This window comes from Vanacampus margaritifer, chromosome 5 (genome assembly GCF_051991255.1).
Source record: "Vanacampus margaritifer isolate UIUO_Vmar chromosome 5, RoL_Vmar_1.0, whole genome shotgun sequence".
Classification (NCBI taxonomy): domain Eukaryota; kingdom Metazoa; phylum Chordata; class Actinopteri; order Syngnathiformes; family Syngnathidae; genus Vanacampus; species Vanacampus margaritifer.
Window position 1 is genome coordinate 30,675,054 of NC_135436.1, and position 13,592 is coordinate 30,688,645.

Consider the following 13,592-nt stretch of genomic DNA (forward strand, 5'->3'; position numbering starts at 1 on the left):
CCTTCTCAGGCGAAATGCAACGCTAGGTAGGAAATTAGTATTTTTTTTCATTTTATTATGGTCTAAATATTGCACACAAGTAATACACTTTTTTTTTTTAACCCGAAAACTAATACTGAAACTAACTACAAATAAAGTTAAACGTAGCATTTTTTTAAATAACCAAAACTAATAAAAACTAACAGAACTAACCCTAAAAAACAAAACTCAAAAATCGAAAATTCCAAAACTATAATAACCCTGATCTCAACAAATCATAGGTATAAGAAGGTTGTCTTTCCTCCATTTTTTTTTTTTTTTTTACATACTCCTTTTCTTCATTTTGCTCAAGTCATTGGTCATCGCGACCAAATCGTTCTCGAGGTTTTGCCAGTCAGTCAACTAACTCCACATGGTCAGATTTCATGATGCATTTATTAAATGTTGGCAAAAAACGAATAAATCACAGCAAAGTCAAGGTTCGAGACAAACTCCGACTATAATAAACAGTGCAGCGACCTCCGCCAAGGTCATCTCAGAAGGACATGGCCCAATTTCCCTCACGTGCAAAGACCTCCCGCCAAGGCAATCCAGATTTGCCCCGACATGTACTGCTTTCCCATTTGGCCCAGTAAACCCAAGCGGTTCTCGTCTGCTCTCATCTCCTCAGTCCTCTCGGAGGTACGCTTCGGGCACGTCGTCCTCGCTCTTCTCCAGAGCGGCGGCGCGCCGAGCGCTGGCCTGGATCTCCAAGGCTTTGGCCTCGGCCAGCTTCTTGTCGGCGTCCCGGGAGGATTTGCGCGCCTCCTCCACCTGGGAGCGGACCACCTCAATGTTGCTCTGCATGCTGATGGACGCATGCTCCGCCCCTGCAAACGCTCAGCGTGACAAAGTGCATCTGGAAAGGCTTCCTCCAAGTGGCCCAGGGTCCCAATTGAACTCACTTGCTCCCGAAAATGGATACAAACTTTCGATTTGAAATATTGCTGCGCTCTCAAAGACGTATTCATACGTTTATGTTTTTGTTTTTTATTACTCTCGAGCATACAGAAGGCTTTGATGCAGCCTCTCAACTGCAAAGAACGGTTGAAGCAGTGGTCGTTACGACAAAAAATGACCTGCAGGTGGCAGCAGAGTATAAGAGCTCAACCAGGGCCATGTTGCAAAAAGCTCATTTCCCCAGTGTTTTCAACAGCTTTGTAAATAACGATGAAACTTAGCTATATTCTAATGCTAATTGCTGCAAAACGGAAACATATAGAAATATACTTTTTTTTCCTGATGAAAGGAGAGACTCTAATCTTTCTTTTGGTAGCTTCCATGTTTTTATAGCAATACAACACAATATTCTGTGGGCCTTGCAAAATCGGTCAAAATCCAGCAAAACAGCCGGGAGCGAAGGGGGTTGCTTCAGGGAAAATGGCGTTATTCGCGTTATTCATACCCGCTAGTCATGTCTACAAGCAATCACGGCATTTTCTGGCGCCTCTGATTGATCCATCAGAGACATTCACGGCAAAATAACGCATTGCAGGAGGGTTTACGGGAAAATAACCACTGCCTAAACAATCGCAAGGGAAAAACATTTTTGTTCTGCGATGTACAGAGAGCATGACGCCACCGTATCATTTATTGATTTATCTTGCCTCTACAACACGAAGCTCAACCACACAGGAGAAAAGAATGGACTTTCTTTTTGCCACTGACTTCTGAAGGTCTGCGTTTTCTTTGTATTTGCCTAAGTAGATGCGCTTGATGTGCTTTAAGCAGTTATGTCACAATTAGACCTTGCAGGGGACGCATTCCATTACGGTGGCAATATTTGATATTTGTTTACATTTCAATTGGGGAAAAAAGTGGCTTGAATATGAAATGAAATATCGTGCTTGCAATTAAAGTGCTATTATTCCGAAGCATCAATCACAAATCAATTGTTCAGTAATTACTAGCAATATTGTCAAAAATATCGTCACGGCAAATTTCTTTGAAATATCGTGATATCATTTTTCGGCCATATCAGCCACCTCTAGTTTTGATTTACATTTATGTGCAGCATTTTCTTCCAGCGGAACTATTCTACAAATATAATTGAATTGAGAAGTTATGAGCTCAGATCAAAGCATCAAGAGTACTGCTTTGGCGCCATCTCGTGGCATTTTGGTGCCAAGGCGCTTCAATGAAGTGAGTTGCGTTTCATTTTGACAGACATAAAAATAGTGCTATGACGCCATGGTGTGGCATCCATTAGCAATTACAAAACCTTCTTTCGGCACAATTCCTGATAGTATTTTGTCTGTTTGTGGCTTCAGCAAGACCACCGTGTCTGCTTTCAACTTCAAGGGTCGAACCCGTAAAGTTACACGGGGGATTTTTCCTGCCCACCTGAAGTGTACGCCGCCTCCGCTGCCGTTGCACACAGGTGAAGGGCGCTGGTCCACACCGCCTCAAAACGCTTGCATTCCTCTTGCCTGTCGCTGACCTATCACACACACACACACCACAACATGTGGCATCACTTCGCCACGGTTGGCGGTCGCCTCGTACCGACGGCCGGGACTCACCTGCGCTCGCTGGCCAATCATCACCTGCCAGATGGATTCCTCCTCCGTTTGGCTCAGATTCCCCAGTGAGGCCAGGTAGCGTTTTTGGAGCGCTAGCAACGTGTGCACAGCCTGCAGAGGCGTAGTTTGCCGTTAGACAAGGCAGGCAAATTGCTTGGGGCCCCTCAGCCGGCAGGGGCCCCCCACAGGGCCAACAGATGACACACACCACAAATCCTTCACATTAGTAATGCAGCAAAGTCAAATGACCGCCCAAATTCCCTGAGTCACGTGTTTTGTTTTGAAGAAAAAGTACAGTAAGTCTGATTATTTTTTATTTTTTGTACATAATGTTTTTTTAAACCAAACCAATTCATTCATTGGTCAACATTTTCAACCTGAGAAGTCGGGATGTCACCATAATGACAATATTGTGAACTACATGGATCGTAATCATTTGTGCCGCTGAGCCAATAGGAGCACGTGACAATAAAAGGACTGTCCAAGCCGAGTCCTGCTGTTATTGTGTACAAAAACACAAGATTTTGCTTTTATTTCCCCATATGAGGTTTTTTCTTCTCCCTCATCTGGTGTGGAGGAGGAGCCTGCCTGGTGACAAAGTTTGATGTTGTATTTTTGCGGGTCACTTGAAACTCACCTTTGAATACTCAGTGACGGCATCGATGAGGGCTAAAGTGGTCTGCGAGAGGAACGTGCTGCAACTGTCCGTCACCAGCGAGGCCGCTCGTCTGATCAGAGACTCGTGGGCGAGGCTCGGAACCTGCGACAACACCAAAAAAAACGAGAAGTTAGCAAACAGATCTTTCTTAAGAGGAAACTTAAAAATGCAGCGCCCTCCATAATTATTGCTTCATGAAGGACTTGTGATGTTTTTTTGAATACATTTTTGCAAGTGCATCATGAAGGTTCATGAAGCTTCATTTTCCCATCACTACTAATCAGTAAACTTGTACACTGTAAGATTTGTATATTTATCTGAAACTTCAGGCTTTTCCATGCTTAAAGTGTGAACCTTAAACCCAAGTAAGATGTTTTGTTGAATATTTCCATCAAAAATGGATGTTCAAACATCGATTCGGCCGCACATTGAATCAACATGAGAATTGCGTGCTCTAATATTGCGATATATCGCCGAATCGTTGTTGTTTTTTTAAACACCCCCTCGTCAATTCCATATTTAAAACTCGAATCTGTTGAAATGGCATGCTTTTGAATGTTGTTATTTTGCTTGGCCATTTTTTTTTTACAACGATAAAACAAAAGCTTGACTATGATACAGTTTTGCCAGTTTGACCCATAGAAAGGCAATTTTCCACACCAGCGCAAATAAGCATCATTGCGGCCCATTAATGAAATGAGAAACATTCAACGACGACGTGGTCTTACTTGCGTGAAGGGAACGGCGCACAGCCCGCCGCTCACTGCCGCCACAGACGTCACCACGCTCCTCCATCTTGCCAAGGCACGTCCGACAGGTTTGCTGCGCTTGCACAAGACCTGAGCATTGCTCCTGCAAGCAGCCACGCCCACAAGAGGATAAAGAATATATGACAGGGAGCATTGTTTGTTATATTGTCTCTTTACATATGTTGCTGTCAAATTTGTGTTGTAACGACATCAATGCTACTTCTGTTAGCCTGTCAAAGATGTTTTGCATGGTGGGTTGGCATAGCTAGCAGACTTTCTAAAATGCATGTTGTTTTACGCTTAAACTTTGACAGGGAATGGCAACAAATAGATTGAAGCAATCACTCGGGTCTCTTTTCAGAAGGATTGTCGGCTGCTTGTTGCGAAGCTCACTGTCATAATTCATTTGGTACTCACAACTCAAGACAAAAAAATATATCAGCGGCGCGATTGCTCATGTATAAAATAAAAACAAAAACGTACTTGTCAGTCAACTTATTCATATTGATTTACTAGTGCACTCCAGGGCCACAAATTTTGTGGCCAAATGTCATGCACGCAAAATGATCATTTGTGTCCACAAAAAAATAAAAAATAAATAAATTAATTAAAATAAATTCTACAGAAAGTATGTTTCATTGGCTTACCAACTGTCCAGTATGAAGCAACAAATAGTATTTTTGGCGCACGTATATGTTTTTAATGGTCACAAATGAACATTTTTCTTGTTCACCGTCCGTCTCCATGATGATGTCATTACCTAGCGCAGGTGTGAGGCTGTGGCTGTCCGGTACACGTCATAACAAGAGCAACTTTTCGCCATTTCAGCTCAATCTACACGGTAAACATGAATGTTCTAAAACGTCTCGTTGACAGCTTGAATATCGATGTTTATTTAAGTTTATGTTTGAATTGTGCACCCATTGCGTCACTTTCGTTACGTTCCAGTGTCTTCCGGTTTCCTTTTCAGGTCGAACGCCATCTCATTGCTCGAAATAACAACAGCCACTCTTCTTTGTCAATATATTTCGTTATAGTCACAAATAATATCATTTCTCAGGCGAAAAGCTCAATTTAAATTCATTTAAAATCGGACCTACCGGAGCAAACGGAGGAAGGTTGCTCCCCGTCCGAGCGCGGCCATGTTGGTCCGCCGCAGTAAAACGTAGCATCCGCCGTAGCACTGTAACACTTCCGGTTCCGGTTCCACCGCACGTGCTGCTGCTGCTATCTGGTGGCCAAAAAACTCCAAGCTTTCACGTTCTCACTCGGCTTGGAAAGGAAAATGCGAATGAAAAGTGAAAACATGACAAAAACATGTTTTCGGTGCTATGCTGCCAGGTATTCCAAAGGGTCAAACGCCCACCATCGGGTTCGTGGAAGGAATTTTCTCACAGTTTTGTTGTATAATGATAATATTTGTAATATGTATGTGTTGTTGTATGTGACTGGCTAGCCTCACATCTGTTCTCGTTTATGGACAATCCTGAACATCCGAGCGTCTTTACAATGCAACGCTTCCTTTGGTGAAAACAAACGGCGTGTTGATTTTGCCTGCGACTCACCAGACGGATTGCTATAGTCGTCAAGCGACATGTCATCACATTTTGAAATCAAAAATAATCCTCACAAATCAAATTACAACGACTCAAATGCCAATGCTTTTCAATGGGCGGAAAGCTTCCTTTCACCAAAACCGCCATTTTGACATGTGACGTAAGCTCATCTAAACCTGAAATTTCATACGCTGATCAACACAAGAGTTTGGTGCCAAGAAAGTTTTAACGTTCTGATGTTGCTGAAGCCAATAAAATTAATGATGTTAGTTTTTTTTCGAAAGAACATTTTGTTTATAAAAAAAAAAAGGAATATTGCAAGATACAAGTCTTGCAATATTATTTTTATTATTATTAATACTTACATTATTGATCTTATTATTTTTGGAAAGTCAAACTATTTGATACAGATTGTGCAGGTGCAGGTTGTCGCTAATTGTATGGTTGTTGAGTGTATTTTTGTTATAAAAGAGCTATAGTAATCGAGCATTGCATTATCATTGCTGTCTGATGAAATCTAAGGGCGTGTCGTAGGTGAACAACAACTTGTGAATAATTAATGAAGTTAGTAATGCGTTTCACTGGACCTTATTATTAATACTCGGGACAGGGCCAAGTGTCTCAGGATGTCATGTTTGTATACAAAAACACATGACGACACATTAAAAAAATAAAATATAATAATAAAATCCCATTGTGAAGTTGAAACCTTGCCAAGACAATTTGTTTCACTAAAGAATGTGGCCAACAACGCAATAAATATCAATGCAATACATTTTTTTAATGCCAAACCATCAGATAGATAATGAACGATAAATAAAGAAAAGTTGTGCTTCAACCCCCTTCAGCATAATTTACAGTAGTTGCCATTGAGATGCTTCGAACCCGGTATTTATAAAATACATTAAAGGTACTGAAATTCCACGATTCAATAGACTTCAAATGATTACAATGTACAAGGCTAAGAAAACAATTGTACTTACAAATATTTAATAAAAAACATAATTGACTACAATCGGAAGCATTTCAAATGCCAAGATTTAGCAGCAAAGGGATGGAAAGGACTAAAGCTAAAGGTTAAAGGTCAAAGTTAGGAAGCAACCGCAACAACCAAACTCAATCCATGTATTTAAAAAGTGTATTAAATCCAAGATATTAAATCATTATGAAATTGATGATTAAGGTCTGCCATTCGTGCAATTACAAAAAAAGGAAAGACCGTTTGTGAGCATCTCAAGTTGAAAACGTTTTCATTTCTGGTTTCCCGATGAGTGCTGATGGCGTGATGCAATCGATGACATTAAAATACTTACGATTGGACATCCAACTAACTCTCCAAAACCTTGACATTGTGTGGCACATTTTTTTTTGTCCATCATTTGACTGGAATCATACATTCAAAATATGACCACATGTCTCAAAAGAAGCAAAATGAAATAAATTATCAGCACGATGGACGAGTGGCGAGCAGCGCGTCTGCTTCACGCTTGTGAGGTTCAGGGTTCGAATGTGGACTCGGGTCAAATATAAATAAATATTGACTTCATTGCAGAATCTAAATTGTCCATAGGTGAGAATGTACGCATGGTTTGTCTGCACGTGCCCTGCGACTTGCAGGCGACCAGTCCAGGGGGAGACCAGTCTCTTGCTCAAACTCAGCTGGGATGGACCGCAGCCTCCACCCGAACGAGAGCAAGCGCCGCACATCGCATTTTCAGAACATTCCTCACAAGGTTTTGTCTAGAAATGAGCGGGAGTAGGACGAGGTTCCTTCTACTAACTGGACTGCATCAAGCGATCAAATAAATAGCCTTAAATAACGGGGAAGTGAAGGATACATTTAAACACCCCTTTAACAAAAATTCGTGAGCAGTTGACCCCTGCAAAAAAGGTGTAGAATTGCCTCTAGATGTTAAAGCCAAGTGCTTTAACAGCCAAACAAATGGTGACAAAGCAAAAATGACTACTACTACCACTAATAATAATAATAAAGAATGTGTGATGACGTGAATGCCGAACGGCGTTGAAGCAGCTGTTGACTGGCTTTTTGTGTTGGCGAGCCTTTTAATGTTGCAGCTACGTCGCTAACGCGCGCGTCCTCTTCAGTCTTCTCTCAGGTAAGCCTCGTGAATCTCCAGCTCGTCGGCGTCCTCCAGCGAGGCGGCGTACTCGGCCATCCTTTGGATCTCGTCCACTTTGGTCTCGGCTAGCTTCTTGTCCGCCGCCGCCGCCGCGTCCCGGGCCCGTTTGGCGTGCGAGCGCGCCAGCTGCATGTTGGCCGTCAGCGTGACGGACGCCTGCTCCGACCCTAAGGACCGCAGGTGGGAAACTCGTCTCAGAAGTCAGCTTTCCATCCGATTGTTTCGAATTTTTTTAAGCAAATTTACTGAAAATTACGGAAGCGCATTGCAAAAATCCTGTTTTTCTGACTAGTTTTTGACAGGAGCTTTGTTTTTTGAGTAATTTGTTTTCATTTTCTGTTTTTCTGATTATTATTTTTTTCTGTCATAAAAAAATATTCTGAAAAACGGGGGAAATATTCAGAAAAACAGAGATGGTGCTTCTGTTTTTCTTAATATTATTATTATTTTTTCAATTTAGGCGTGCTAAGTGTACGTAAGATGGCCACCAGCGGCTTGACTTTTTGCAGCGGCGAGGAAGCGCCGTTGTTAGTCCATCATGATATAAGTCCATGCTTTAACTTGGCAAACAAGCAAACACGTAGCAGCATGCCATCCATGTGTGCGTCATGTGTGCATTATTGACAAATGTGTGTCCCGCTTCACTCACCGGACGCGTACGCCGCATCCGCCGCCATTTGGCACAAGTCGACGGCCTTGATCCAGGTGCTGTCGAAGCGTTTGCATTCGTCCAGATGATCGCTGACCTGTCAGAGGCCATTTGAGCGTCAGACAATTGGATAGCGTTCCCACGCACAAGCACACATCTATCTGTCACCTCTCTAGGCTCCGCCTCTTAAAGGCTCATGTACTACAACAGGCTAAGTCTTTAGCTGGAAAGCGGACATGCTAACCACTAACCCACTGTGCTGCCTCTGACTTTTAATTGTAACAAATCCACACAGGTGGCAATCCAGATCCAGAAAGTAAAATCCCTGCCACAGTTTGACTTTCGTCCCTGATGCTAGCTAGCTCCCTACCGGTAAACGCTCACCATAAGAGCTAGCTAGCTAGCACCTGAAAGTAAAAAATCCTGCCACAGTTTGGCTTTAAACCCTGATGCTATCTAGCTAGCTAGCTAGCTCCCTAGCAGGTAAATGAGCACCACGGGAGCTAGCTAGCTAGGTAGCATCAGGGTTTAAAGCCAAACTGTGGCAGGATTTTTTACTTTCAGGTGCTAGCTAGCTAGCTCCTGAGCACCATGGGAGCTAGCTAGGGAGCACCTGAAAGTAAAACCCCTGCCACAGATCGGCTTTAGCCCCAGGTGCTAGCATCAGGGGCTAAAGCCAAACTGTGGCAGGGATTTTACTTTCTGGACCTGGATTTCCCTCCTCTGCAAATCCAATTGTATTCAAATTGTCACTTTAAATGTTATGAGTTGATCAAGAGTTGAAGTGACCTGCGCCTTTTGTTCAAATATGGCCCGCTGGAGCGAGTCCTCCTCGGCCGAGCTCAGTTTTCCTAACAAGATCAGGAAACGTCTCTGCAGGGCGATGCGTGTGTGCACGGCCTGTAAAACAAAACAAAACAAGATTTGCTTATGTGTTTAATAATGTTTATGTTATTACTCGAGCAATTATATCTTTGATTTAACTCATTTATTCTCATAGAATTGTTTTTGTTGTAAGATTAAGTTTAAATACTGTACACATTTATTTTCATCATGCAGTGTATTGACACACTGAAACACTGAAATGGACTTTTCCCCCAAAAATATCTGATTGTACTTTTATGAAATGATGACATTATCTTGTAAAATTGTAATTTCTATTCTCATAAAACTTATGACTTCAAAAAAATAGAACTACTCTTGCGACTTCAAAAAAAATCAATTTTCATGAAGTCATGACTTTTTTTTTCCTACCCTAATTTTATTCTCTTAAAAATGATGACTTGAAAAAAAATTGACGACTTAAACTACGACTTAAAAAAAATCGAAATTATTGTCGCAAAATTAAAACTTGTTTGGAAAAAATACCAAGACATTTTTGTACAATTATGACTTTTTGTCTGACTTGTGAGACTGCGGCGGCCATCTTGCCTTGAGGTGTCGCTAATGTAATGGCAAACAAAGGGGGCGTGGTCACCTCTGCATATCCGTGGAGGGCGTGGACCAGCGCGAAGGTGCTCTGCGACAGGAGTGTGCTGGTCCCGTCGGCGACCAGCGACGTCGCCCTTGCGATCAGGGCGTCGTAAGTCAGCTGCTCTGCTTGCTGGCGGCAAACACAACCCAAGATTATTCCAGTCATCCATAAATACTTTTTTTTCATGCCTTTCTTTAAAAGCAGGACTTGATTTCAGATGCACAAGCAGACATTAATTATGACGCAGTTGCTGTTTTGGTCCGTAACATCCTTCTGAAAATCGACAAAAATGTTGATTGTGTTTTTCCAAAGTAAAAAGGTATTAGAATTAAACTCAATGAATAAATTAATTGTTAATATTAAAATTAATTATAATTTTAATTGTTACATTTAATAATAATATACTGTAATTTTTTTATTTTTTTATTTTTTGTAATTTAAACTAATTAATTAGGACAATTGGACCGTCAGTGTGCCGTCAGTGTTCCACATTTGCTTGTGTTGACTGCGGTGTCAGAGGGCCAATAATGTGGCAAGACGCACCTGCGAGGACGAGGCAGAGCCGAGGGGGCTCAAGCATGAAGGTGGCGTGCTTGTGTTTGCACAATCTTGCTGCTGCACCCACTTCTGGCTTGTTGATTCTCTGGGGCTGAAGAGAACGTCTGGGGCACTGCTGCTTAGAAGGGGGGGTTACAAAAAATCTTTTAGATACATTTCTTTTTAAAACTTAACAGCAATATAACAAGAATAAGGTTTGATTTTTGTATTTGAAAAACAACTCGTCAACTCGTAAGGATATGTTACATCATATGTTTCAAGAATAATAATCTTATTTCAAAAGTAGGATTTTTAACTAAAAATGTTGAATTCTTTAAATGAAAAAAAGTAATGTGACATTATATATATATATATTTGCAGGAAAAAAGTAGTTAAAAAAAGTACAATATATTTACTATGAAAGTGTGTTTTTTAATAAAATTAATATTTTTCCAGAATCAGAAATACCTTGCTTTAAAAAAAGATATAAATAGTAAGAAAAAAAAGACATAACATGTTTAAAAAAAATAACTGTTGATGTTCCCAGAATTGATCAGAAAAACATGTATTTTTTAAAGAAACAAATAGTAAAAAATACAATAAAAATATGCTTGTATTTATGTTCTGTATTTATTTTGACGTAAGACAAGAAGTACCTGAGCAGTCGTGCTTCTCTCCTGCTGGGAAGTTGTCGTGGCCAGGCCAAAAGTCGCCTGCTGGCCCGGACGGCACACATCGAACACGGTCGCACGGCTTGCATTTTTCTTGTCTTTCGTTTTCCTGTTGCTTTCAAGCTTCCAGTTTGCTGCTGCAGCTCTCCCGCTGCCATTTATGCGTCCGCAGGGCTGCGTCACGTTGCGTAAAAGTTATCGATCTGTTGACTCTGCCTGCTGATACGCTCGTTTCGCTTTAACTCACACACACACACACAAAAAGGCCACACAGGCTACGTACGTGCATCTTGCAGAGTCTGATGTCCGTCACATAATCGTCGAGTTGATCTTTGGACGCGGTGAAGCAGCATGTGGTTCATCAGCACGCTGTGTTCTAACGATGCCGTGTTATTCTCATGAGGCGGCTCGGGTTTCGCAGACGTGCGTGTTAGTCAGAAGACCTGAAAAAACGCACAGTGATGTGAACACGTTTGGTGTCAGAAGCGGGATACAAGGATTGAGCAGTCATACAAGACAACTCTCGTGCTTCCGAGTCTTCATTAAAGAAATGCAGAAAGCATTGCTGTCATAATTGGTGTCTGAAATGGAATCCAAGGGTCCTCCAGCCCCACAACATTCCAAAAAGACAACTCTTATTCAAGAAGTGCAGAAAGCATAGCCATCATAATTGGTATTAGAAGTGGGATCCTAGTATTGAACAGCTCAACAAAACCAATAACTGCTGGATAATGAACTTGGACAAAAGTCACACAAAAAACAACCCTTGCTGTTTTCCCAGTGTTTATTGAAGTCATGTAGAACATATTGCTACCAAATGGATGTCAGAAGTGGCATCAACACATTTGCCAAGCCCACACCAAGTCAATTTCTGTTGATTCCCACGTGCAGGATTGCTAATTGAGATGACAAGAAACAGTTCTAAATTTCTCAGCCGATTGCTGGCCGAAGACTGCGCCATCCGCCGTGTGTTTGCTCTACCAGTTTGTTTTGGACGCGGCGGGCGGCCGTGACGCAGGACTTGCGTAAATAAAAGAGGCCAGTGACGCCCCCCCTCACTTCCCCCTCCCCACCACAGTCGACAAACAATCAGGTTACTCAATGACGTTAATGATCAGCTCGTCCCATAATTACGATTCAAATCCGACCCTCATCAGGACACCTTGGAAAACAAACAACAAAAATACGTCAGAAGTTGGATCCAGTGTTTTTCTTTAAATACATTTTTTCTTTTCTTTCATATTATATATAATTACTTGGTACAACCACACCCAAAAAAGAGAAGAAGTTTCATTTGTTGAGGAAGACTAACCAAATTTACACCGGGTGGGCCCAAGGTCGGCCGAGGTCTGAAAGTGGTCAAAGCGGTTGGAACTGCTTTGTCGGCGGTTGCCATGGCGACGTCTCTGTTAACCATCAACCTGATACTCGTGCATGCGCGAAGAGGCGATGAGAGGTTAGTGCAAATGACAGCAGGACATTTGAAGGATTCAAATAGGATGAATGCAGAGATGGCAGCGTAGCAGCTGGGTAGCTCTTAGCGCGTTAGCTAGCTCGTTAGCACTTTTCGTCTCACCACAAGCATTTTAGGTGAAGAGAAATCTTATTTAATACATATGTAGCCCAGTATATATTTAATATATATTTGTATTTAATTTTTGAATGCTATTTTTTCTATCCATTTTTATTTTTACTTTTATTCATTCATTTATTTTTGTAGTGATTTATTTGTTTTAATTTTTGTTATTTATGGCAGTTTTTTCTTTGACTAAGTGGCTGCTAACTTGTAGTATATCCTTCAAAGTGTTGGAGGTGGAACAAGTCGGTATGGCCTCCACGGCACCGAGGAGCCCCTGAGCACGCAGAGCACATGTGCGTTTCTGTGATGCACCGTGCCGCTTGAGTGGTAGGAATCTGGAAGAGTGAAAAATGAAGAGGGGGAGGAATAGGAACCTGATCGGATTTCATCATTCATGTGTCTGGGCTTCAAATCTCTGCAAAGGCCTCGTTGCCAAGGCAACCAAACAAACACCACCGCAGGGGGATTTGTAGCCAAGCAAGAGAGACATTTCGTCAAGCTCTGCCTTAAACACATGACACTGACCTTAAAGGGCAAACACTCTTTCCTTGATGAGCAAAGGGTGTTTTAATGACATTGATGATGTATCTTTGTGTTTGTTTCACATAGTTATCTAAAAACAAACAAAGTAACCGGCTTGTACTAAATGTCAATGTGTAGCAAAATGGTGATGTTGTTGGTTACTGTATTTAAGAAGAAGAAAAAGAAACAAACAAAACAGCAGGGCGGACATTAAACAATGGATTGGTGTGTGTGTGTGTGTGTGTGTGTGTGTGTGTGTGTGTGTGTGTGTGTGTGTGTGTGTGTGTGTGTGTGTGTGCGTGCGCGCGCGCGCGCGTGTGCGTGTTGTATCCCCCTGGCATTTTTTGTTGTTTGTTTTGAATTTACATTTTTGGCATTTTTTGTTGTTGGTTTTGAATTTACATTTTTTTTAATGCGACTTTTGTGGTATTTACTGTGGAATGTGCAGTTTGTTCAATAAAGCATAAAAAAATGTTGGCACAAAATGGCTGCGTGTCACTCGTCATAGGTGAACGC

General features: G+C 41.7%; 2 protein-coding genes across 2 annotated transcripts; both read right to left on the reverse strand.

Annotated features, from left to right (window-relative positions):
* Positions 1-395: 395 nt before the first annotated feature.
* Positions 396-5,208, reverse strand: LOC144052500 (diablo IAP-binding mitochondrial protein-like). Its single transcript, XM_077566615.1, has 6 exons — positions 5,048-5,208; positions 3,927-4,050; positions 3,178-3,300; positions 2,541-2,651; positions 2,362-2,458; positions 396-848 (listed from the first exon to the last, which is right to left on the reverse strand). Exons 1-6 carry the CDS (start codon positions 5,089-5,091, stop codon positions 646-648), a joined length of 702 nt encoding a protein of 233 aa, XP_077422741.1. The 5' UTR covers positions 5,092-5,208; the 3' UTR covers positions 396-645.
* A 1,055-nt stretch (positions 5,209-6,263) lies between these two features.
* LOC144052497 (diablo IAP-binding mitochondrial protein-like) lies at positions 6,264-11,148 on the reverse strand. The gene is made up of 6 exons (XM_077566610.1): positions 10,961-11,148; positions 10,311-10,440; positions 9,771-9,896; positions 9,083-9,193; positions 8,294-8,390; positions 6,264-7,811 (listed from the first exon to the last, which is right to left on the reverse strand). The coding sequence occupies exons 1-6, from the start codon at positions 11,131-11,133 to the stop codon at positions 7,606-7,608; spliced, it is 843 nt and encodes a 280-aa protein (XP_077422736.1). The 5' UTR covers positions 11,134-11,148; the 3' UTR covers positions 6,264-7,605.
* Between the last annotated feature and the right edge of the window lie 2,444 nt (positions 11,149-13,592).

What these genes read in the sequence shown, in the direction of transcription:
- LOC144052500 (XM_077566615.1), bottom strand. Translation starts at nt 5,091, where the DNA reads ATGGCCGCGCTCGGACGGGGAGCAACCTTCCTCCGTTTGCTCCG. An exon ending in GCGCCGTTCCCTTCACGCAA is followed by an intron (nt 3,301 to 3,926) that starts GTAAGACCACGT and finishes GTGTTGTCGCAG; the next exon opens with GTTCCGAGCCTCGCCCACGA. An exon ending in CCGTCACTGAGTATTCAAAG is followed by an intron (nt 2,652 to 3,177) that starts GTGAGTTTCAAG and finishes ACGCCTCTGCAG; the next exon opens with GCTGTGCACACGTTGCTAGC.
- LOC144052497 (XM_077566610.1), bottom strand. Translation starts at nt 11,133, where the DNA reads ATGGCAGCGGGAGAGCTGCAGCAGCAAACTGGAAGCTTGAAAGCAACA. An exon ending in GCTCTGCCTCGTCCTCGCAG is followed by an intron (nt 9,897 to 10,310) that starts GTGCGTCTTGCC and finishes GTTTGCCGCCAG; the next exon opens with CAAGCAGAGCAGCTGACTTA. An exon ending in TATTTGAACAAAAGGCGCAG is followed by an intron (nt 8,391 to 9,082) that starts GTCACTTCAACT and finishes GGCCTCTGACAG; the next exon opens with GTCAGCGATCATCTGGACGA.